This window comes from Xiphophorus hellerii, chromosome 5, assembly GCF_003331165.1.
Source record: "Xiphophorus hellerii strain 12219 chromosome 5, Xiphophorus_hellerii-4.1, whole genome shotgun sequence".
Classification (NCBI taxonomy): domain Eukaryota; kingdom Metazoa; phylum Chordata; class Actinopteri; order Cyprinodontiformes; family Poeciliidae; genus Xiphophorus; species Xiphophorus hellerii.
Window position 1 is genome coordinate 27,120,398 of NC_045676.1, and position 26,016 is coordinate 27,146,413.

Here is a 26,016-nt window from a genome sequence, read left to right on the forward strand (position 1 = left end):
AGAGTTCAGCAGTCTGATGGCAAGTGGGAAAAAGCTGTTTCGGAACCAGGTGGACCTGCACCGGATGCTGCAGAACCTCTTTCCAGAGGGCAGCAGGGAGAACAGTCCATGGTGGGGGTGTGAGGGGTCACTGATGATGTTTCGGCCTCAGGACACGCATCCTGCATCGATGGTTGACCTGACATTTCGCCCTTTTGCCTGAGCTGGGTGTGGAAGGTTGTTGCCGAAGCAGTTTCTCCTTGTGTGCCTTCTTCTCACTCACATGAGAGTTACCCAACTCTTTTGCAAGCTCAACCAGGAAGTCCACCCGTCTCTCCTGCACCCCAATGCATGCCTGATAAAGCACATGTGCATTCAGTGCTGCCATGTCAATCATGTTTGCCAGGTTTGCTGACCAGCTGTCACATAGTGATGGAACCTTGGTCACCCCCCGCAAGATTATGACTGAAACCCGCAAGATTATGACTGAAATAAATGCCATTAGTTCTTGTGAACTAAATAGGTGAAGCAGTCACCTATTTATCCTCCACAGCACAAAAGGCTGCATGCAAATTTGCATGTGCAAAGTCTCCCAGATTTCTTTTGCTTACACTTTTTGCATGATTTTTTTGAGGTGGATCAACACAATTAATTTGGTTAGTTTATTTCTAAACTGTCATTTTAAACCCACTTAGCTTTATTTAAAAGAAAAACATTACTAATTTCTTTTAGAAAAACCTTTGCATATTTCTTGAAACAGATTGTATGTTTTGCAAACTCTATGTACATTTGGCAAAATGACCTGGATAATGCAGCACAACATCATGGATCAGCTGCAAAAGGTCACATCTCTCCAAAAACACTTCATGTATGCTTCAAAACTAAACTGAAGAGCACTACCTACAGGAGAGTCTACTGTAGAGCTGCCTCCATCATAGATCGCACCCACCCCCAACATGGACTATTCACACTCCTACCTTCTGGCCTGATGGTCAATGGTCATATTTACAATTGAAGAAGGGATGCTAATTTGAGCCATCAGAGTCGTCAGTTTGGACTCAGGGTCTTTTGACCCTGTTTCGGTACGTCAGGGGAGAGGTCGAAAACCCTGGTACTCCCAGTTAAAGGGTTTTTGTTTGCTGTGTTTGGTGGATGCTGTCCCTATAGTGGGCCCTTCTGCTGGTGACCTCAGCTACTGTAGTTTCTACTGTTTTTCTTAGTTTTTTGTTGTAAAGAACTGGTTTTAAAAAGAGTATTTTTTAAAAGAATTTAATAAATAGCTTTTTGAAAATTTGAAACGGTCTCAGACGTCTCAATCTATGCATAACTGAACCTGTGTGCCTTAAAAAGAAGGTGAAATTCCCAGGGTGGCGTTGTTGAGCAACTTATTTGGGTCCAGAAATTTTAAATTGCACAATATTCCTGTGTTTCATCTAGTGTTGCCATATATATATATATATATAGAGAGAGAGAGAGAGAGTCAAACCCATGTTTGGTGGCAGTGTCTATTGAATCCTGTTTAATTGTTATATTTTTATAGTTATTGAAATGATTTGTACCCAAACTAATCCTGTTGTATAGGCTAAAATTACTGCAGGTTTCGCCCTTGTGGTTTTCCAGTAGGCCACGCCAGCGCTGTACTTTTGCACAGCTTCCTTCCACAGTTGAGGCTTTCAGGGTGTTTTCAGCGCGGGTGGGCCAGCCGTGACTGACTAACTGCTTATAACGACGGTGCAGGCAAAAAACCTTATCAGGCTTTTCTCTGAAGTCAAGAGTCCCGCAGCGCGCTGTCGGACTCCTGCTGGCTGCGGCTCCACCGGTGAGGAGCCTCGAGGTTCGGTCGGGTTCCCCGGACCCCCGGTGTGGCTCTCCGCCGAAGTCGGTGTCATCTTGTTCATGTTTTCCGCTCAGAATGGATCACGGCAACGTCTGGAAATGTTCGGTGACGTGCGAGAACGCAATCCTTTACATAAGTAAGATAATGCTTAAATTTGTATATTTCTTTCTGAGTTTACATTCCGTTGCAGGTGGTTCGTGACACTGTAAACTGTTGAGTTCCTATCATTTTTTTGGAGATGAGCGGAGGGCGCGTTATGAGAAAAATAACCTATCATCAAAAATAATGCTTAGTAAATAAAGTTGTATATGCTGAAAAATATGTTTTATAAATTAACAAAAGACAAACGTTGGTTTTAGATAAAGCACGGCTATCATTTTGTTCGCAGCAATAGAACAAATAACAGGAAGCATGACAGATGTACTGATGCTGTGGCAAATAACAGATGGGCCTTATCTTTTCAGAGAACATAATTTGCTAAATACAACCAACTTAGTCAGGGTGGGGTTTCCTGTTGCCCTAAGAAAAGTGTCATCAGAAGACAAACATTTAGAAATTAGAGAAGTTCAGCACTTTTTACCCTGAAAAATGTTTTATTTTTGTTTCCTTTGCTTGATTATATGTATGAGTATGATCAGAAACACTTACTGTATGTATTGGTTGCTTTAGTTTATGGAAGAAAATTCAGTTCGATAAAAAGTTCAAATTTTGCTGGGACAGGTTGGGAAAGGGGCAAGAAAAGACTGAAAGTTGAGGGATGCAATAAAAAGTACTTGTTTGTAACACTCCTCTGGAGGACAGGGTAAACAGGTGATTGGGTATTAGAGGGGAGCATCTCCAACAGGCTCAGTGATTCACAAGGAAGGATGGGGACGGGTTCAACACTTTGAGTCCAACTATTTAGGTACAATGATCTTCAATGTACAATTGCGAGGAATCTTGCAATTTTATACCAAAAAGGAAAGGTGATGTAGCACAGTGGTACACATGAACCGGGCACAAAGTTTTTGGCAAGTGTTCCCGGCATCAACATTTAAATAAATGAAATAAAGTTTGTCCATTTGAACATTAAATATCTTGAGTTTGTAGTAATTTCAGTTGAATATAGGATGAAAAGTGTGTGTAGTTATATTTTACTTCATTGTAATTGGGTTATAATAAGGCCTTGAAGGAGCCCAGGAGTTTAGACTTATGATAATGAACTGTATTGGAAACGGAACAACTCAAACAGATGGCACAGTTTGATGTGCTGTACCAGATCATAATAGCAAAAGCTAATTTGCATCTGCGGTCTCTTGACAATTTACAAAAATGGACATACAACAATAAAATAAGATAGACAGACCAGAATCTGTGGCGCGACAAAGATTATGGCAAGGAGGGATTCCAGCTGTAAACACCTGGAGCTCCTCACCAAATATGCTAACCAGTTTAATTCTTTTCTCTACAGAAAACCTTTGTGTCAAGAGAAGAAGTCGTCACTTCGCTTTTGGTTTCAGTTCCTGGTTCTTTTTTGCCTGCTGCTCCTCTGTCTCTTCTACACTGTGTGCAACAACACACTGTCACGTGGGGAAGGTGTTTCTCTCCAAAATACCTGCAGCTGGCTTTCTGTCCAAACTCCTCGGGGTAATGCACCGCCTTATCGAGTCCACCCGAAACACAGACTTGCGCTAAATGATATGAATGAAAACACAGAGCCACACACTACACAGCAACAACGCCTTCAGTACCATGAAGCTTATCCACACAACTACAGGTTTGTCATGGAGAACGCCGAGGTTTGCAAAGTCAACTCGCCTTTCCTGGTCCTGATGGTGCCGGTGGCGCCAAGCAACGTTGCGGCTCGGGACGCGATCCGGGCAACGTGGGGCAAAGACCGAGTGGTTCAGGGCGAGACGGTGCTCACTCTGTTCGTGTTGGGTCTCGATAAAACACACGACGTTGAGAAGCTCCAACAGGAGAACCAGCAGCACAATGACCTGATCCAAAGTAACTTCCTGGACACGTATCTCAACCTGACCATTAAAACCATGGTGATCATGGACTGGCTGGCCACGCGCTGCCCTGCAGCCGCCTACGCCATGAAGGTGGACTCCGACATGTTCCTGAACGTCGATAACCTGGTGATTATGTTGAAGAAGCCAGGGATCCCCCAAAAGAACTATCTGACAGGAATGCTTAAGGGGAATGTGCCCGTTATCCGGGACAAGAACTCCAAGTGGTACGTTCCAGAGGAGATGTACCCCGAACCCCTGTATCCCACATACGCCCTGGGCATGGGGTACGTCTTTTCCAACGACCTTCCCGCTAAATTAGTGGACGTCTCAAAATCTGTCAAGCCTTTTAACATAGAAGATGCTTATATTGGGATGTGCATTAAAAAGCTCGGACTTTCACTTACATCTCCTCCAGATTACTCTCAGTTTAGGGACTATAACACAAGATACGATCGCTGTGAATTCTCTAAGGTCATTACATACATTCTTGATTCTTCAGAACAACTGATCCATTATTGGACAGACTATAAGAAGCCTGGACCTCACTGTTAGGAATCTGGCTAATCAAAATACACGTAAAACAAACTTTAATAGTGATATCTGATTTACTTTATATTACTTTTTAATGATTTTTTTTAAATGTTATTACACTGGAATCTTTTGTTTCAGATTTGTGTCACACTGAGCAGCATTGAAGTTCACTTGAATATATTCACTCTAAAGATAATCTTTCTTTTTTGTGTGTTTTTTTGTTTCACTTCTTCATCCGCCTGACAGATTTGTGTTTCTCAAAAACTTTTGCAACTATTGCATGTAGCAAAAGGTTTAACCTAGTCGAGTTTGTGTTTTCTGTCGGCTTCAAATGCAGCAAACGCCATGCGAAGTTTGGAATCGGAATCGTAATTAGCAGCTTTCTCTTGAAGTCTTTGCTACATCACTTCCTCTGTAAGGAAGTAAGGAGATCCTGTTTACATCTACCTGAAGTTACAATCCGCCAAGTGGGTTGTAGCGTTGTGCAGTAGCACGTTAAAAGAAAAGGTCTTGGTGTATAATATCTGTATCAAGCTTGGAAAGTTCCACAAAAATGCCTTTTCTGTATCCAGCTGTCATTCTACCACACTTTAACTATCACGAGTATAAAAACTGACTTGCATATAAGTGTATTGAGAGAGGAACTTTGATGGTTGGCAGAACTGGAAATTGATCCAACAATTCATTGTTTTTGTTCAGATATTTATCAGCTCCTGGATTTTTTTTTTTTTTTTAGATCTTGACCAGAAGATCTGGAATGTGGTCAACTTCCTGCCAGTTCCCAGAGAGAACTGAGCAGGAAGGCTGATAGGGTGCAGACTTCCTCAGGAAGGGAGCAATTCTGACTAAGCATTAAAAAATAAAGGATTTTGTTCATGGCCCTGTAATAACTACAAGAACCATCACATTCATTCAAGAAACGACTGATGATTCTTTATGATCCACAACAAAATATCAGTAAGTCTGCATTTAAGCTGATTAGCGTTCCTATTACAGAGCGCACCAATTTGCCAAAATAAAATGCAGACTATTAAAGCTCACGTGACTGCTAAACATGCCTGTTTTCCACTTTGACTTGAATACAATATAAAGAAATGGTGTTCATTTGTTTTTCACTTGAACATTCGTTATTACATTGGATAAATGACAAAAAGTCAAATCAAAACAAAGATGTAAAAACAGCAAGATGAGCCTGACACCTAGCGGCATAAAAAGGTTATTGCACGACTGGGATTTGAAATCGAAGTTGATAGTCTACCTGTATATTAGAGGAGTTGTATATATATAGTCTACAGTGGTGTTAAAAAGTGTTCCTGTTTCTTTTACATGTTCGTCACTCTCCGGTGTTTCAGAACATCAAAGCCAATCTAGATATTAGTCGAAGACGACTCAAAGTTGTTTTTTGTTTTTTTCCGTCAAAGTGGCGGAAAGAGGCTTCCATAGTTTTACGTCGAAGCTTAAACCTTTTGAACAGTGAGTCGTGTTGCTGTGAAAGCTGTTCGGTTCTGCTCTGGTGTTTTCCGGGGCCGACAAGGAAGCGGGGCGGGGCGGGGCGTGTCCTGTCCACTCACAAGGGTTTGAACTCTCAGGTAGCAACACCTTTCGCAGTTGTTTTATTCTTCCACCTTGTCAGGTTAGAGTCACATCTACTTTAACATGACTTCCCGTCTGCTGGGTGCGTTTCTGTACCCCGGAGAAGACGTCGAAGAGAGGAAGCGTGTTTGAAAAACAAAGCGAGGAACACAGAGGTAAGCTACGGGAGCGGAATACAAAGTTACCGACGGTTTGTTTGACGATATAACTCGGTTAGCTTCCGATTATCGGAGTGCAGGATAAAACACCGGAACCGTGTTCAGATTTACACAAGTTTGGGGTCGTGTTCTTAGAGAAAACCCGATTAGATGCAGCATACATTACCTACTTCCTTCTTTTCTAAGTACAATTTTTCTATGTTGCTGCACTGAACCTAAACAGCAAATGTCGTTTTACGTGCAAAGCTGTGCGATGTCGGCCAGTGCAGGGGGAAAAAATCCATACATATGTAATAGGGTTATAGATGTGAAGTTTTGTCAAAATAGTTTTTTTTTTAGTCAAAAATGATTTTCTCCTGACTTTTATTGCTGTGTAAGTTATTTTATGTTGCTCTTTACGGTTCCAGGACAATGTTGAAAAGCCCGCCAGCAAGTACACTGGTTAGGTTCTGATTTAAAAAAAAAAAAAAACGAAGGTTAATATCTGAACTTAATTCTGATTAAAGTTAGGCTACAGCTTCTCAAACAGGCCATTTATGCTAGGAGCTCTTCAGTGTTTTGGGATTAAAACAACTCTGCAAAGAATACTGGGTAAAACCTTCAAGTTATCTCTTTCTGATCTTAAAATGACTTTGGTCTAAATCATGTAACAAAAATGGAAAAAAAGTCAGTAAAGGGGACAAACACTTTTTCATAACCCTGTATAAAATCTCCAAACGGAGGCTTCCTGATGAGATGCTTAAACAGCTGGGTTACTCTTTTGGATGGAGAAAAAGCATCAGTTTCCCCTAGCAGCTCTCCACAGGTTATGGGTGGTATACATTTTTTGTACTCTGAAATGTCACCTGGGTATATTTTGACTGGATTGTTTTTATTGTATGGTCACATTTCTGGCAACAGCTTTAAAAGTGTGTAACCACCTGTATTTCAGTCCAACTTCATAACAGGAATTTCAAACTTAAAGGTAACAGAGTACTGTCTAACACTGACCACCTTATGGAGGAAACATGTTTCTGTTGCCTGTCTCTGTCTTGTTTGTTGTTGCTCAGAACGATAGGGGAAGGTCGTGACACTAACAAACCGGTAAATGGAGATTATCACATATCTGGCTTTGCACTTTCTTCACTAGTTAATCACGAACGATCGGATATTTTTATTTTTATTTTTTACCTCTCCAAGGGGTCTTTTGTGGGCCCTAGTGTCCCAGGAAAGGACATGCGACAAGTATCATCGGGTCTGGGAGTCGAACCCGCGACGAGGACTCAAGGCCACCAAACATGGGTCGCGCTAACCCCTACGCCACCACGGCACGCCCCGATCTGATTCTTTTGAACAGCTCTTTACCATGAATGACAGGACTCGAGGACTTGTTACTCCTTGGTTCATAGTTGAGTTTTATTGTGTTGCCTTAATTGTTATAGTTAACGGTGCAGGAGAGGAATTTTGTTTCTGCCAAATCCACTCAAGTCCACTTTTTTTCCTCTGCTGTTTGTTACATTTTCCCTTTTTTGTTTCTGTATTACAAATGGCACTAAAATAAAAAAATACACACAACACGTAAAAAAAAAAAAAAACAAAAAACTACATTAGTATTTGACATATTTTGAAATTTTGTTGGAAAATTTAGTAAAAGAACATTCTGCAAGAACATACTGCGGTTATTTACTGAATGCAGATGATTGAACTTCACTCATGAACACAATGAAGATAAAACTTAGTGCTGTCAACCACACCCGTATACACGCTACTCACCTCCGCTGGTCCCTGTTGGCAGAGCCTGTTGTGAATGTTAAAGCTAGTTAGCATGTCCACCAATGACAGCGGATAAACGGTTTTCCTGTAACGGTGAGTTGTTTCTTCACCATTAGCACATTTAGCTACTCATACATAATCTTGATTGACAGGCAGCTCTAAGGCCCTCCCCCTGGCTCTGATTGGTTGTTTTGGTGTTTCTGCAGACGGTAATAGTAGCTCAGGGACGAGGTGAAGCAGGTTCATCTTTTCACAGATTGTGTCATATTATACTGTCAAGACATGGTGACAGTTTCAACAAATATATAAAAAAACATACTTTTTATAAAAGTTGACTACTGCACCTTTAATGAACAGGAACCAACTGAATCCCCTGCCAACCAGGAAAGCTTGTCTGATTTGCATCACTGGCTCTTGAGCAGATCTTGAGTTCAGTGCCAGTCAGGAAAATGGTTTCGATGAACATTTCAAGAGTTGGTTAGCGTCCCACCCAGAACCGCCAGGCTGCCATATTTCTCCTATGATCTGGTGGCAAGCAAAGCAGGAAGTCAAAGCAAGAGGAGTTTAGTTTTTCTGAGCCGGCAGGCGTCTGTTTCCTTGAGGTCTTCTTAGGCTAGGTTCTAGTTCTGTTTATGAACCAGTGTGCTTTAGATGATGTGTTCATTCCAGAATCAGATTGTAGAACCGCTTGTCTGGGACGTGGAGGAAAAAAATAACTTGCCGAGAGGTACTGTTGTTTTCATTTTTCAATTTTTTTCCACAACCTTGTGTTGCTTCCTCAAATCGAAAACATTTTTCCACATCAGTTGTAGCATGCTTCAAAGGTGTTGGAAACGTATTTTACTGAAGTTTAGTGAAACGAGTGCAGAAAAGACTCTGATGGTTTTTCTTTTTGTTTCTCCCACTGTTGTGGCACAGAGGTTTTTATCTCTTTTTCGCCACACAGACATCAACCACAAATATGTCACTGTGTGAGAAGACACTGCGTGTGTCCTAACTGTGTGTGTACAGTGGAAACGGTTTAAAGATAAGATTAAGAAAGTGAGAAATTAGGTCCATATGAGTGAAGTAAGTTATTTACATCAGTTGAAGCAAAACCAGTTTTCCCCTTTGTTCCTGAGTTACTTGTTGTTTTTTGTGCTGCAACTTTGTCTCCTTAAAGACGAGCCATCAAACGCTATAACTAACAGAAAGTTTACATATTGTTGGCTGTCAGGACTGTTTACTTCCAGTTTTCTAACTATAAATGTATAAATATGTTCAAAACATATGATTAATGCCTTAAATTATTCTTTGTATTTAATACTTTTTTTTAACAAGACCCTAAATTTAGTTCTTTTATTTGACATTCTTGTCTTTATTTTTTAGCTCATTTGGGACATTCTTCATGTGGTTTGGCTCGTGGACATTGGCTGAGAGCTGCATTAACAGGTATGTGCAACTTGACCGATTAAAATAATATGTAAGCCCACAAATGTTGAAGTTTGAAGTTCTATTTATGTGGCCCAATTTAACAAGTGTACCTAATAAAGTGGCCGTGGGGGTATTTTGTTAAACTTTTGCATGTATGAATTAAGATTTTTGTTTTAGGTTTACGTTAAGCACGATCAAACTTTAACATTATTAATCACATTTTCACGTGTTAACTTTTATACTTCCATGTTCAAAAATGAGTTTGTAGAAATACGTTTTTGATGATTTACTCAGGAAAAGCTTCAGGAGTTAAAACCTAATGGACATCAGTAAAATGTATTTCCTCTTGTTTGGCATATGTTGCTCCTCTAATCTTAAGTTAATTCAGTTTCAGGACATATTTTAATCTTTCCACTGATGGACTTGTCTGCTGATGTTCCCACCATCAGATTATGCTGGTTTAGAGTTTTGGTTGCCAGGCAACAGAAACCACTTCCAACTGGAAATGCTTCACAGTCAGTCAACTTAACATCTGATTAGTTTATTTTTCACGTTGACCAGCCTGAATTTAAGGATAGTGCTCATTGGTTACACAATTTAAAAGTATTTTCATGTAAAGATGTTAAAATAGTGACAATTCCTGGAAATATTGAGCCAACCTGTTTTGTGTTTTCAAAGAATGAAGTGTTAGTATAGTATGTTCTTTACTCAGAACTTAGTCCTTTAACACATGCTTTGCTCTGAAAGTTTTGCAATAACATTTTTTTTTTAATACATGCAGTTCTAATGGACAACAAGAGACGACTGAAGGACATCTTCATCTGCGTTTTGGTAGGAGTGACAGTGGTCATCATTTACCTTACCTTTGAATACAAGCCTGATCACTTGTATGGACCAGCAAACAAAAAGTCCAATGCCACGGCCTCTTCGCTGCCTGAGCCAAAGTGGGAGGACCCAGGCCCGTACCATGTGGCCTACCCACGGAAGTACAGATTCATCATGGATAACTCTCCAACGTGCAAGACCGCCACTCCGTTCCTGATCTTGATGGTTCCCGTTGCTCCTGCCAATTTGGAAGGTCGGGACACCATCCGAAGGACGTGGGGGGGTAAGAAAATGGTCCTCGGTCGGCTGGTTGAGACTGTCTTCATAGTGGGGCTACCTGGAGGGGTTGATGCCAACCAGCAGCAGGCGAGACTGAAACAGGAGAGCGAGCGGTATCGTGATCTCATCCAGAGTAACTTCCAGGACAGCTACCGCAACTTGACCATCAAGACCATGGTCATGCTGGAGTGGCTGGCTCAGCACTGCGCCAAGGCCAGCTTTATGATAAAAATTGACTCGGATATGTTACTGCATGTTGATAATTTGGTTGCATTGTTACTTGACCCGGAGACGCCTAAGGAAAGCTACGTGTCGGGTTTGGTTTGGTGGCACAGCCCAGTTTCAAGAAACCCTTTCAACAAGTTCTACATGCCAAGCCATGTGATCGCCGAGCCGGTGTACCCCCCCTACCCTCTGGGCATGGCTTACGTCATGTCTCTGGATCTACCCAAGAAGATCCTGAGTGTCTCGCCTCACATCAAACCCATCTACATTGAAGATGCATACTTGGGCTTGTGCCTGAATCGTTTGGGTGTCTCTCCTACCAACCCTCCTGATCAGAGGATGTTTCAGGTCATCCCCAGGCATCCTCTGAGCAGATGCAATCTCTCCAAAGTGATCGCCACGACTACGACGAGCATGTCACAAATGCAAATCTACTGGCAGAGGATCGTGCAGGGAGTTCACTGCTGAGCCTGATTTGAATATTGATTATTTTTGGATGGTTTGGCAAAGTTTCTGGTTCATTCTGGTTCACAGAAGGAAGCTATCCTATCCCCATGGGATAAGCATTATGTGGAAGGTCACAAACAGAGGAATGGTATTCTTACCATTGCAATAATTTTACTCTTCGGCCTTTTCTTTTTGATGCTGTACGTTACAGGTCAACAGGGATTTGCTGGTTCTTAGCTTTTGGCTAAAGAATGCATTTTTTAGCCAAATACATTCCTATGGCCATAAGAATGTAGCCAGGAAAACAAAAACGTCTAATAACATTTTGGATCCCACCCATTTCTGTCCATGTTTTTTTTCCCGTTGATTTGCACAGGATTAACAAAGCAGACAATCCATGTAATTATTACAAATAGCATTGGTCCATAAGTAAAACTAATCCCGTGTGAAAAGGGCTTAATGTTGTTTTAAATTATTTTACTAGGCTTTGAAGTAAGTTTTTTTTTTTTTTTTTAACTTATGTATAGAGAGCAGTCATTCTTCTGTGCACACAAATATTTTTACCTTCAGTTTGTATTTGGCTGCTATCTGTGTAGAGTTTTGAACTTTCTTCCCTTTGGAGGCATAGATTGTTTTCAGTGTATTCCAGGTTACTAAAAACCAGTGTTGTATAAGGTACTGAAATCTCAGAGTCAAGTAAAAGTATAAGTACCTCTCCAAAATATGACTTTGGTAAAAGTCCAAGTCACTGACTGAAATGTTACTTGAGTTAAAGTCTTAAAGTATCTGAAACTTCTTGTACTTAAGTATGGAAATTACTGTAAAAATGGATGTACTCAAGTAATGTAATGAAAAGTACAAGTAAAAAGTAAAACAAAGCAAATGCAGTTTGAATGACATTTTTTATATTTTGGTAAACTTGTCAAATACACTTAAAATAATGTACACAACCAAGTGCAGGCAAAATTAAACCTGCTAATAGATATACCTGCAGGCATCATTTAGTTAAGAAAATTAGGTGCTTTACCTATAGCACAAGGTTAACTTAACCTGCTTTACAACTGAACCAGCTTCTTAGTATACCCTCCAGGACAGAAAATACAAAGTTTTTGTAAGCCTTAAGTTTTCCCTTCAAGTAAGGTCAGTGCTGAAAATGAGAAAAATAAATAGTACAGAAAATGCGGCCAACATGAAGAAAAAGAGCTGTTACGATTACTCTACTTCACAAATCAGTGAATCAGTCAATGCTACAGTCAGTAGGTGGTGCACACAACTGGTCATTATGCAAAAGAAAAAAAGAATTGGGAGGGAAATGCAGCTTATTGGCATCTGTAAACCTGGTTTTGAACTTGCATGCCTTTCCTATATTCGTTAAATTTAGTCTAAATTGCTATCGCTATGGCTTCTGTCCCCCTTGAACAGAGGAGTCTAGGTAGCCTGCTACAGTCAACATTAGGCCTCAGCTAAATACACCACGTGTGGAACTGAAACAATGCCAAACAAAGTTCATTTATGGTCAACGTTTCACAATACAGTAGTGCCTAGTGACCAAGCTATAGTTACTGAAACAGGAGGATTATAACCATTTCATAAGACGTTACCTCGATGTGTTTCTTCAAGTTGGACGGGGAGTTTTTGTAAGATAGAATTTCCACATCTTCGTCCAGGAATAACATACACTGCATGCGGTACGACGAATCTTTAACACCCACGAAAGAGTATATTGTGTTTAAATAAGGCCATGGGCTCTCATCACCAGCTGGTGGTTCCCCTGGAGCCGTGTCCGACGTAGTTGCAGTCGTTGTGGTCTCAGTCTCCTCCTCCATGTGGCTGCTGCTGATTGCGAGACTTGCTTTGTGTTTAATGGGAGAAGCGAAACAGGTGTATCCTATTGGTGGTGATGAACAAGCCCAGGCAAGTAGGCTACCGACTTTGTTGCAGTCAATCAGCAGGTGGGGTCAAAACACTTGCGTTTCTCTCTCTCGCTTTTTTGTAACGAGTAACTAAACCACACATTGAAAATGTATCGGAGTAAAAGTACGCAATTAAGTTCGGAAATATAGTGAAGTAAAAGTGAAAGTCATCAAAAATTTTCATACTCGAGGAAAGTATGAAGTACTCCAAAATATACTTAAGTAAAGTAGTGAAGTATTTTTACTTCGTTACTATACAACACTGCTAAAAACCATGCATGTTAAACTGCAGTAACAGATTATGGAGGCCCAAATATAAACTTACAAACTCTGAAGTTGGTTTTGGATGTGGATAAGACAAAAGCAATGGTTTTCTCACATGCTAGAAAACTACCAGAAACCTCCCTATTGCTTACCACTGCTGCAGGAGCACAAATCGAGTTTGTCAGTAATTATAAATATCTTGGTTTTATTCTAGATAATGAACTCTCTTTTAAAAATCACATAGCAAATCTACTACGGACATTGAAAATGAAGATTGGGTTTTATTATCGAAATGGATCTTGTTTTACACTAGAAGAAAATTGGTAGCAGCGACATTCCTGCCACTTTTGGATTATGGAGATGTTTTATATATGAATGCTTCGAACAAATGCCTTCAATCATTAAATACTGTGCATCATTGCGCTTTAAGATTTATGACCGGTAGTCGACGTTTGACACATCACTGTGATTTGTACGCAAAAGCTGAATGGCCTCCTTTAAGTGTACGGAGAAACAATCATTTAATGATCCTGATATATAAATCGAACCCCAGCATATTTATGCACTCTCCTACATAGAACTGTCAGTTCTCGTTCTCTACGCTCCAATAACATTATTCTTCTGCATGTCCCACGCTTTCAAACTGAAAAAGGGAAGCAGGCATTCAGTGTGTTGGCCCCCACAGCGTGGAATCAGTTGCAGTCTGAACTTAAGATGTCGGAAATGATTTCACTGGACTTACTGTATTTCGAGCAGTTCTTAAAGATAGGCAACAAGATTCTATGAAACAGTGTCATTGTTTTTAAATTGTTTATTGTTTTATACTTGTGCATATGTATTAATTGTTTTTATCTTGTTAACCAGGTTGCTATGTATTTGCAAATTTTTTGCCCAGGTCCCTCTTGAAAATGAGATCTAGATCTTAACGGGGTTTACCTGGTTAAATAAAGGAATAAAAATTAAAATAATAAAGAAATGAAGCACATTTAGGACAAACATCAAATTTGGCATGCCTGTTAAATAAGACACACTCCCATTTTGTATAGGGTCTGTGTATTGGGTTGAAAGATGGTCAAAAGTTTCCCTACTAGTTGTTGCCGTTTTGCAGTGAGTTAGCTAGCTGACATCGCTAACGTAGCTAGCTAACAGGTAGTCACTCTGATAGTTGTAGCTAACTTTAGCAGCTTAAAACAACTCAAATCCATGATATACAACAAAATATTAGCTGGTATTAAATGTCATTCACAAGAGACTATATGCAGTTGCTTTTACAGCTCTCTATTAATCCAGCTAATCAGCTAACTGTGAGTCTCACTAGAGAGTCCTTGAAGATGACTTTCTAGGACGTTATTAAATTGCACCTACTCTGAGGTTACTCTGATAATCTTTAAGGGAAATGTAGGCAGCTATGAGGCACAAAGTAGTGATTACGGATAGAATTGGAGGAACAAAACTTAGACTTCGAGGTGGAGAAGATGCATGTTGGAAGGTTAGAGTAAAAATATGTAGTGAATTTTAAAATGAATAAACGTCTCTGTGATCTTTTCCTGCAAACTCTTTTTCCAAAATAAAATAAAAAACCTATAAGGTTTACAGGATTAACTAAATTAAGAATGTTATTGTTACAGCAGTAGTTTGTCACCACACCAGAAGGGGGCAGGCTAGCACTGCATAAAAGCCTTAACCCTGCCCTGCACTGACTTCAACTCTCAGGACTGCTTCACAAACAGCCGTTACATCTTTTAACACCTTTCAGCCACTTGGAAGAATAATCACATCGACACGCAAGTGGTTGCTGCAGCTTCAGCTGAGGAAACATGTCAAACTTTTTCCGTTACTGTCGATACAGAAAGAGGGACACAGGCCTTGGCTGACATGATCATGTTTTCTTTTTTTTTTCTTAAGATCTCTTAGAAATAGTAGCAGAGGTCACGCTAGACCTTTTTGTTCTCCGTCATTTTGACCGACAGCATTAAAAAAAAAAAAATCGGTCATGTACTATTTTTACCCGTCAAATTATAATCATATTACCATAGGCCATTCAGCCGCATTTTAATTTATTTATTTTTATTCGCCTAGTTGAAGCGTGAATCCAGATTCCATCACACATAAACCTTTTCTCCGTAGTGACAACAACCACTGACTGTGGCCCCAATAACTTATAATGAATGAAATTAAACGACTCCACTTAAATTACCAGCACTTCACCCGCTGGGGTCTGAAAGCACAGCCTCACAAATTCCTCTGCAGAGAAATCTGCTCTCCTGGGCGTGGAGGGGAACGTTTTCCAGCTCCACTTGTTAAAACTGCAGAGTGAGTCAAGTTTAATTCTTTGCAGTCCGCATTGGTTGTGCAGCGCTCTGCGCATGTTACGGTCTAATTAACTTCACCTTTATTTATTTCCTCAAGATAAATTGCCGGCTCCTCTGTTTAGACTATAAATAGATTAACACAACATTATATTCTCCTTAGTTTTCTCTGCTCTGTAATGGCGACTGGAATTAGAGGCGCCATTTCAACCAAAGGTTTGAAACGCGCTTCCTAACCCAGACGGTCCAAAGCGTCCGGTCCATAACTCTTCAACACGCTGTCAGCTCCCGGTCAGAAAGACGCATTTAGTTCAGAGTCCATGAGATGATATTCAGAAAGTTTTTTTTTTTTTTTTAATTGATTGATTTTAGTTGCCTCTGCGATGAAATCTTTGCCTGAAGTCTATGTCTGTCCATGCGCACTATAACCTGTCAAATGACCGACGGGCTTCAAATTTTCCCGTCGTTTAAAAAAAATAACCGGTCAAATACGGAAAACATTCCGTTAACCCAACCTCTGAATAGTAGTGGTAATAATAATAATAATACTGTGACGTGGTCAAGAGGTGAAACTAAATCCAAGCCTAAAAATAAAAAAGTAGTTCATATTGGACCTTTTAAGACCTCATTTATGACTTGCAATAATAATTGGAGGTTGATGAAATTGACAATGCTATACTTTAAGAAACATTCCCAAACACAATGACAAATGATTTGATTTATAGCCTCTGTGCATTCTGTTAATGACTGGATTACAGATTTGCTGTCATGTCTTGGACTTTTTGTGTACTATCTGAAATTTTTTAAATATTATATGGCTCAGTCATCAGATTGTTTTTATATGGAAGGCTACGTCTTCCTCCCACATCCTGTTTCTGTCTACTAGACTGTTGTGTTTGGATGTGCGTCTGCTGAGTGTTCAGGTTCACTTGTTGTCTCACTATTTTAGGTAGCGTTAGACATAAACACACAGAGAACACTACGCAGACTTTTCCAGTTGTGCACACGACCGAGGAAATTGCTCATCTTCTCTCCCGTTGACGTTGCTGCAAGGTGCTACTGTGCATACTATTGTTTCTGTGGTATGGGTATAAATACATTTCTTTGATAAAGTACTGAAAGTCATGTAAAGTTTTTTTCTTTTATAACTGGATTAGAAAGTCCTTTTGGCAAAAGTGGATTGTGTAACTTAACAGCAGGGGAGGCAATAACAGTAACACTGGTGAGTTTATTAAAGTATTTCTTTTTGCTCCCTGAAGGTTGGATTTTCTACATAATTCAGTGCCATATTATTGCCACTGCACTTTTTTTACACGTGTTTTTACACACAGTCGTTCAGCTCACTCTTAGTTCAGTTCTTTATGAGTTTCCTGATCATGAAAGTACTCAGGGTTGAAGTCACATCAGAGCATTTAAAAGCCCATTTGTGCACAGGAAAGGCTCCGTTTTGCTCAGACCAGGTGTTTCGGTAATGTCCTCCCCCCACCCCAACCTCTTTCTTCTCCGGCCGGCAGACTGGCTGCCCTCTCCATCACCGTCTGAAAACAGACTGCACCATGGGGTCGTAAACTTCAGTTGGCTCTGTTTGGGCTACGGGCACAATCTCTCGCTCACTCACTCCATCGTTTTTATTTTTTACATATAAATATACTCTTAAAAAGCTCATTTCACAGGCTCCAAGTTTAAATGAAATAACTTTATTGCACTTAGAATCTGACAGGGTGACGCTTTCAGAAAGCTGGTACTGAAACTTTTAAAACAAAATGGGAATATTGGCCATCGGTTAATATCTATAATTCTAAAAAATGTTAAGTTTTATGTGTGCTGTTAACCAAAGAGCAATAGTCCAGTGACGTTAAACCTGCAGTAATTTGATAACCATGTGCTGTCTCAATTTTAAATTATGCTAACAGTGCCACCTGGTGGTCAAACAAACACAAGATACTATTTTCAACTAAGTATTTTAACCTTCTTGCTGCTTTAAGAGATGAGTTTTTACTCTGTGTACCATACAGCAGATTCACACTGACCCACGTGCGCTTTTGAGATTTGTATTTCTGTGTGATTTCGGGAATTGATGGTCTGACGGGACAACCCACCGGTTTCCTCGTAACATTTTCTGTGCCCCTCCTGAGCGTCGTGCTAAGACTGCAGGAGGTTTAAATAACGCTTGTAGGCAACCTCACTCCCTTTTGCAATTACAAGTAATTAAATTAATTATAATTTGGTTTTAGCTGCAAGGATGAAATGTCTAATGACGATCAGAAAGGTGAAGGAGAGAAAAGAAAGACGGTAGATGGGAGAACTTCCTGGATCAGAGGCACAACAAGCAGCTCTCAGACTCACTCGTTCTTCTTTCCAAAACACCTGAAGTTCAGGCTGATTGGATGTAAAAATTTATGAACATTAGTTTTCAAATCTTGCATCAGATTCCCGCCAGGATTTAGCTTTGACCTTTGACTGGACCTCGAACACATTAATATGGTTTAGATGTTTAGAACTGAATGTTTGGCTAAAAAAGTGCAGAGCCAACACATTTTTAAAAATACACATGTAACAAATGCAGATTTTAGCAGTTATTTATTGTCGTCCCACAAAGAAGAAAATGTATCAGTCCTCTTTTAAGTGCTTTATGTTTTTCTTAGTCTCAAAGCATAAAAACAGGAATAAAATGGTGGTTCTTTAAAAAAAAACTTATACGTTTGGCAAAAATTTTAAAGCTGCTTTTTCACAAAATGTTATGTAACATTTGCGGCTATATTTACTTTTTTTTTTTTTTTTTTCCAAGCAGGACTCAAAAACCCCCCGCCTGTCTGGTTTGGAAAAGTCACAGACCCCTGATCTATCACATCATATTCTATGTTTTATCTATTCAGCATCTTCCACAACTATGGCACCCTTTGTAGGAACGTGTTAAAAAAGACTTCAAATAAATTGTTGCTATAGAGACCGCATGAGTTGCATTTGACCTCCCTCATCTTCCTCTCTGTCTCTAGATGTGGTAAGAAAACATTCAGTTGCTCCACATGTGTGAAGAAACGGGTCAAAAAAAAAGGACACGTTTGTGTTTGCGTGAGCAGCTTCCACACATGCTGCTTCTCCAATCACGTTGACCTTCCGACGTCGATGAAAGCAGGTTTGTCACATTGCTCTTCGCCACGCGGACCCCTGCCAATCAGGTTCTCACGATCCATGTCAAAAAGAGGCCGCTGAGCGGGCTGTGAGAACCCGCAGCGGCCCGGCCGAGCCCCGCCCCGCGCTGCGGGCCGCCCGCTCCCCGCAGTGTTCAGCCAGAACACTGCGGGGAGTGCAAGAATTCAGATTTAGAGCATCCCGATGTTCAGGCTCTCATACAGACGCTGAAATGGCAGCATTATGTGAAATCAATGTATTTTAAATTTCTCAAGAACCCCGCCTGATTGAAATTAACATTAATCATTTGATCTTTCTTTTTTTTATATATATATATATATATTGGTAGCTTATTTCTTTTATTCACGAGCTTGCTCTTGTAACCCACGGTATCAGAATACTTATTTGACTAATTAATTTTATGATAAGAGCAAAATCACACTTTGATAACTAAACGTAGCGATTTTTCAGAGACGTTTGTGAGTAGGACGGTTTAAATTTTAATTCTGTTAAAATTCTGTTCTTAAATTAAAAACAAAATCCACTGTAGTTACATAAATAAAGTAAAACTGATATAAGTAAAATATAATACATTATTCAGAAAATTATGTTACTTAAACTGGCCTTGAGACAAGAAACTGTACCCAGAGCTTCTTTTTCAATCAGTCACCACAGACGAGTGATTTCTGTTAGTTTCTGAAAGCTTTCTGCGGCTGGAACGAGCAGAAGAGCAATCAGTATTTGATCACTTATTCTTCACCAACAGCCTGCAGAGAACCCTTTCTGCTATTAGCAAACACCTGGTGGAGCTGCGCAGCTGCTGAGCTCATTATATGAACTATTGATCAGTCCAGCGCTCTGGACTAAAGTTTGTCAGCCCATAATTGAGGAATGTTGATGTGATGATAAGCTGAAGGCGGAGAGTCAGAAAGAGCAGGAGTTTCTTAAGGAGACAGAGGTCCAATTTCCAGGCGTTGAATTCAACACATAAGGCATTTTTATAACAACTGAAGGTAGCATAGTTACTTGACCGCTCTATAAAATGCCATTATGTGGTCAGAAAACATACTGCCCCTCTAAAAAATGCTGGCATTGTTTGGAGCTGATGAGTCTAATTGCTAATCATTTTGGTTACTTTTGATGTGTTTTCAATTGTTGATGTAATTATGGGACTTATGGTAGTTAAAGTTAATGTGGGTGGTTAGCAGCTGTTTGAAGAGTTAAATGGGCAGTCTAATGTGTTTTCCAGCCACATTTTATAGCACAATCAAGTGGCTATGCTACCTTCAGTTGTTGCAATAACGCTGTATTGCATGACTTTAAAGAAATCTGACTTGGTAATTTAACGCCTTGAAATTGGGCCTCTGTCTCTTTAAGGAACTCTTGCTCTTCAGGAAGTCATCGCAACATGGCTCCTCTATTAACCCTTTAACAACATTTTTACTGGTGTTTCACTGAGCAGCAGCTCCTATAATGACTTCCCCAGATGTGCAGTTTCGCCAGGTGTTTGCTAATTGTTGCTGGCTAGTCTTAAGGAGCTGAGCGGGGGTGTTGCCGGGGGAGCGATTTCTCTGTGAGGCTCTGTGAGGTGGAGGCTCGGAAACCTCAAAACTGCAGCTCTTAGGAGGAGCTTCGTCCTCAAAGGCGGGGCTAGCTCCACCCAGGCTCTTTGCACAGCTTGGCGGTTGCCATGGAGATGAAAGGCTTCCTCAAACATATAAAAAACACTCCAGGTATGTTTTTGATGAGGGAATAACATTATAACATGATTTAGTGCTCAAAAAAGTCAATATTACGTCGTACTAACTGCTTCTTTAACAGTGTGGTAGAAGTAGTGTTATTTCTGCAGAAACATTACATCCAGGGTCATTAGCGAGTTCAGTCTTGGTCGCGGTACGAGTAGGAGGATTCATGCCTGGGCAGAAAGAAGGGGGGATTTATGGTGTTTAGGTGAATGGTGGTCATCTAGCTGAGTTATAGCTCTTTGTGTTTTGACAGTGCAAACGTTTGTCTTGTCCTTTACTGTGGTGTTTTAACAAACACAGAGTGAGGAAATGAATCATTTTAGAAATTGTGCAGCAGCCAAATGATTAGGTCTGTCACGCCGGGGTCGTCTACTCGCTTTAACATTTCTGAGCTAAATGATGTGTAGCACCATCCGTCTTCTTTAGTCTAAGTCTGAAAGTCCAGATGCTCTGAAGACGCATCCTAATCTGTGCTGTCAACACAAAAACGTGTCAAAACCGATGCAACTATTTTAGAATTCAAACATTAGAAAAACACATTTTTCCTTCCTGACAGGTGTTTAGGTGCTTAAACGTAAGCAGAGACGCATGCAGACCACCGTGGATTGTTAGAAACTCTTGAGTAAATAATGAACCCATTGTGAGCTTTTAAAGGGAAGCCGTCAAAACTCCCAATATTCAAACTCACAGTAAACATCGGAGAAACAGTCAGCATTACGCTTTGGGCAGTAGAAGATTCTCACTTCATTATTACTTTGGGAAAATAATAACTGTCTCTTTTAATTTTAGCTACACAAATTTAAAAACACAAACCTTTATTGTGACCTTCTATTATTGTATTTTATTTTATTATGATTAATTACAAAGATTTTTCACAAGCCTGTTTTTTTTGTTGCCTCACTTGGCATTTGGTGCCCTACACTGTAAAAACAAAGCGAAACAAACAAAAAAAAAACCCCATAAACAAATTACAGGTAAAACATTTTTTAAATTTTCACATTTAGACGATTAGATGGCATTGTCACTGTTGATTTTGCAGTTAAAAAGGTGCTAGAGCCAATGTTTTACTGCAACAAAAAACAAAATGTTTTAACTGTAAGAGAGAGAGAAAAAACAATGCTTTTCCCTAAAATGAACAAGAAAACAATCTATAAAATGAATGTCAAAATGACTGTTTTCATTGATTAATTTATTTACGGCAACTTCCCATCAATTCAACAGTTAAAATTTTTTTTGTACGGTCTATGAATTTTTCCTATCACAATTTTACTGCTTATTACTGTTAAAAATACAGATTTTTTTTTTTTTACGATGTACGTGCCATAGGTGGAGTGATGGCACTGATTACAGCCATAGTAAATATTTGTAGTCTTTATTGAGATTCTGAGACCTTAGAAACTGAGACGTTAGCATAGCAAGCTAACGTGAGCTAGCGGACCATTCCGGCTATCCGCCTGGTCTGGACGATGTTTTTAAAATGGTTTGGGTTACAATCTTCTCTGAGTGGAAAACGAAGGAACCTGAAACCGAACAGGAATGACTCATTAAGTAAATCAGGGCGAAGGGCTCTAAAGTTAGCTTGGCTCCTTTTAAAAAGCCGCCACTTCAGCCAAATCCTTCGCTCTTTTCCACCTCCCTATAATCACGACAGGAATTTACTCCCACCTGTTTTCACACCGACTGTCAGCTGTTGTTTCAGGCGTCGTATTTAGCGACGTGTCGCACTTTGTCATTTTAAGTTTTAGATTTCATACACTTTTTTTTTTTTATTCTCTGTGTGTTTTCTCTGCAGAGTTTTGTTTTCCCGCCTTGCCGTCGTTCGGCTCTGAGTAAAAATGGCGGAGAGGAACGTCCCTGACATCTGCTTGTGGTCCACACAGGGAGGTTAAAGGCTATGTGAACGCAACACAGAGGGACTTTAGAGTCTGTTGCAGGAACCAAACGCGATTAAGGTCATAAGCACATTCTTTGTCATCCGTTCTTGTGTCTTTATGTTATTAATTTTCATCTGACATTCAATCAGTGCTATAGTAAGCAGTTAAAATGAAAAACGTACTCAAAGAGGGCAGATCGTTTCAGAAAATGTATTTATTTATTTATTTTTTTTGGTAAAAGTTTCTAAAACTGGAAATTAAAATGTTCCATTTAGGTAAGAAGGTAGAGGGAAAAAAGGGAAAAAGTTGTACTTCTTTGTGCTTTCTTTCTTCCAGTACAGAATGATTCTAAAAATACTGAACCCCCTTTACTTTATTATTAAAATAATATCAATACTAGGTTGGTATCAGTATCCGATCGATAATAGCTAACATGGTAAGATCCATACTTCAGATAATCCAGATTCCCTCGTGTTTTATTTATGCACCGCAGTTTCTCAACTGCACTTCAAAAAGATTTAGTTTTGTTTTGATTTTCTCTCAAAAGAGAACTATTTGTACTTTGCAGTTTGTTTTTTAGTTGTTGTTATTACTGTTTATCATGTTAAAATATCTTTTCTACACCTACAAACTTTGGGCAATTTCTGTCCCAGGTTTGGACAAAATAATTAAAACAAAAAAACAAAAAAGGTTTGACATATCAAACTTAAAAAGAAGTTATCAGTATCGGTATTGGCGATACTCTTTCTGCATTATCGGATCGATACAAAAGTATTAATTATCGCACATCTCTAGTATTAACATGGGTGTTTTTTGCAAAGGCCTCTGGGGTTTGTTAGAAATGAAAGAACAAATTGCTTTAAAAAAAAGGTTTATATTTATTTTTTAAATAAGTATGGGCAATATCTTTAGCCTGAACCTTGCTTGTCATACTTCTGCCAGAAATTTGGTAATTTTATTGTACTAAATGACATCCAGGACTCCATTTATTTTCTTAAAGCTTACCACTTGAAGTGTGAAATCACGTAACAGAGAAGTATTCATATACGTTTGAATACAGACAGAAATCAAGCTTGACAAGAACAGAACTCTAAAAGAATGAGCACTTTGATGAAATTAGCAAAGTTCAAAACGTCTCTTGCTCTAAGCAGCAACATAAACGTGTTTGTGAAGGTCTACAGGGCCAGAAATTCATTATTTTTGTCCAAGGACAGGTTACTACACTATCACATGTAAGATATAATAAGAGGGTACCAGGGTTATGCAACTGCTTTTACAAAACTTCCACAAAATCTAATAAAATCAGAGATGAGGAAACAGGATTTAAGGGAAAAAAAACCCTCTGCATGCTGTTTTCGCCTCCCTTTATTTCTCCTGGCTCAGGCCCAAACACTAAATTTGACCGCCTCCCTCGGGGAGAGTATCTCCAGGCCCAAATTCCTTTGCGTTATTTCATGTTTACTTTCTGCTGCAGCATTTTTTCTCCCTTCTGTGCACCAGCTTGCATTAGAGGAACTCCTCCAATGTCAAAAATATCATCAAAATCCGTGGCCAGGCATCTGAGGGCCTTATATATAAAAACATCCTGAGTTTCATGGATGTGTGAAAAGCACCATGAAAATGCACAGCTAAATGCTGAGCTTTTTTAAAAAAAAATTCTTGAAAGAAAGAAGAGACGGTGCGAGATGTAGAAGAAGTCATTTCCGTTATGTTGGGGAAGCCTGCGAAGGGTCAAATCTTCCACAACTCTGACTGTGTGAATCACATAAACGCTCTGAGCAGCCCTCCTCCTCTGAACTGTCACACACAACTTTGTTCATCTCACTGGTTTATTTAGTTGGGGGGGGGGGGGGTTTCTCACAGTTAAATCACATATGTGTGTGTTTCGGGTTCTTTAAAAAGGCTTGTATGTTTTTGTTAATTTGATATTTCTGAAAAAACTTTCTTTTTTGTTGTCTTTCTATGGATTCCTTTAATCTAAAAATCAATTTGATTTCAGGCGCGTCGGCGTTTCGTATCGATTTCTTCCCATGAGAAAATCCCACTTTAGAGTTCCACTGCAAACAGCAGGCCAAACATACCTGTCGGATAGCTGTGTTTGCTTTCTCGCAGTCCCATCAGAATCTGTTCCTCTTTCTCACACTGACGCGTCCCCATGACAACAGCCAGCAGCCAGGCTGCTCCGATCCCACCGGTCAGCCGGACCTGCAAGGCAAAAACCGAAGGCTGCTGAGTTGTGCAGCGGGCAGCAGGTCAACTGGTTCAATTTGGAGATTGGACCGATCTCAAAGCGTTGAGATTGTTTCAACGGTTTGAAACGATCAAAATTCAATTCTTAATTGTTAATTCAAGGAAGCAAGAAAGATGTCTTTTGGTCTTCAAAAGTTTGAATATATTTTAAAGACGCTAAATTAAACTTGTCCATATCTTACAGAAGAGTGAATAAGTAAAAAAAATAGCTAAATAAAACGAATAAAATCTTGGCAAAGGAAACATATTAGTGTGTTAAACACTTTTAATTTTAACTAGAAGAAGTGAATCTTTGTTAAATGAATATGACAATTCATTCATTCACAGGTGCGACACCATCGTTATGAATAATTACACTGCAAAAACACAAAATCTTATGTAGTGATTTTAGTCTAGTTTCTGGTGCAAATATTTAAGTACACTTGAAACAAGACAAAACTAATTTATAAGTAACTTTTCTGCAAGAAATAGGAGCTTGTTTCACATAAATAATTTCTTAATACTGGTTAAAAAGTTCTAGATCTCAGACATGTCATACGTGAAATAATCTGCCAGTGGGACTTGTAGTTTTTCATGAATGTTAAGGAAATATTGACTTGAAACAAGCTTTTGTATCTTGCTGAAAAGTTACTTGTAAGTAAGTTTTGTCTTAAGACACTTGTACTAGAAACGAATGACTTTGTAAGATTTTGTGTTTTTGCAGTGTAAAACCACTCAGTATGCAGATTTCTCAGTTAGAAAAGAGCTACAGAGTGTGTGTGCATGGCAGACAGACACACTGGACCTTGTCTTGGAACAACCCAAGGCCTTAGAATCTCATTGTCTGGAGATAAGATTCATTCATCTACAAACTAGCCTAACAAAGATGACATTATGTGCATAACTTGAAGGGAAATTAAAAACTGTGGAATGTCGCACTTTGAAGGTTGCGTGCTCTACATTCTCACGAATACTTGGGTTGCCCCCTGTGTTATAGTTTCCAATTTAAAGATGGCTAACCGATGAGGTTTCTTTGTTTTTGTTTTAAAGGGACAGCGTTATGCAACATTGACTTTTTTGAGTATACAAAAAAGTCCATTTTTGTATACTCAAAAAACAAGCCTAGAGTGTTGCTTCCTTGCATGTTTGAGAAATTATTTAATCTCCCATGGCAACCATTCAGCCGTACAAAACGCCTAGGTGGACCTCGCTCCGCCTTAAAGGACGAAACTCCTCCTTGGAGCTACAGTTTCAAAGCTCACAGAGCAGCCTTCCCACAAAACTCCCCAACTCTGCTCCTTCAGACTAGCCAGCAGCAATTAGCAATCACCTGGTGGAACTGCAGATCTAGCTGAGCCCATTATACTGTTAAGCGATACAGGACTGAAGCTTGATGCTATCCACTCACGCTATGGCCTTCTTGTCTAATTTGTGTCTTTTAGTTGGTTCTCATGTGCGTCAGCGGCTGTGCGCCAACAGACCCAAACATATATACACACCATGTGTTGGGGTGA

General features: G+C 39.7%; 2 protein-coding genes and 1 long non-coding RNA gene across 13 annotated transcripts; all 3 read left to right on the forward strand.

Moving 5' to 3' along the window:
• Positions 1-980: 980 nt before the first annotated feature.
• On the forward strand, positions 981-25,779 carry LOC116719938 (uncharacterized). Its single transcript, XR_004339287.1, has 3 exons — positions 981-1,120; positions 12,829-12,836; positions 25,767-25,779. It is a non-coding gene; the product is annotated as an uncharacterized LOC116719938 (long non-coding RNA).
• Positions 1,547-5,212, forward strand: LOC116719936 (beta-1,3-galactosyltransferase 5-like). 2 transcript variants are annotated; one of them, XM_032562790.1, is made up of 3 exons: positions 1,552-1,672; positions 1,748-1,952; positions 3,267-5,212. In XM_032562790.1, the coding sequence occupies exons 2-3, from the start codon at positions 1,876-1,878 to the stop codon at positions 4,363-4,365; spliced, it is 1,176 nt and encodes a 391-aa protein (XP_032418681.1). In that variant the 5' UTR covers positions 1,552-1,672; positions 1,748-1,875; the 3' UTR covers positions 4,366-5,212. The 2 variants fall into 2 exon arrangements, with proteins under 2 accessions (XP_032418680.1, XP_032418681.1); XM_032562789.1 differs by having other exon boundaries at positions 1,547-1,952.
• On the forward strand, positions 5,818-11,544 carry LOC116719934 (beta-1,3-galactosyltransferase 2-like). Of its 10 annotated transcripts, XM_032562783.1 has the most exons (6): positions 5,906-5,933; positions 6,044-6,092; positions 7,145-7,178; positions 7,275-8,574; positions 9,216-9,278; positions 10,042-11,544. In XM_032562783.1, the coding sequence occupies exons 4-6, from the start codon at positions 8,499-8,501 to the stop codon at positions 11,055-11,057; spliced, it is 1,155 nt and encodes a 384-aa protein (XP_032418674.1). In that variant the 5' UTR covers positions 5,906-5,933; positions 6,044-6,092; positions 7,145-7,178; positions 7,275-8,498; the 3' UTR covers positions 11,058-11,544. The 10 variants fall into 10 exon arrangements, with proteins under 10 accessions (XP_032418671.1, XP_032418675.1, XP_032418668.1 ...); XM_032562780.1 differs by having other exon boundaries at positions 5,818-6,092; XM_032562784.1 differs by having other exon boundaries at positions 5,818-6,092; positions 7,275-7,362.
• Positions 25,780-26,016: the final 237 nt, after the last annotated feature.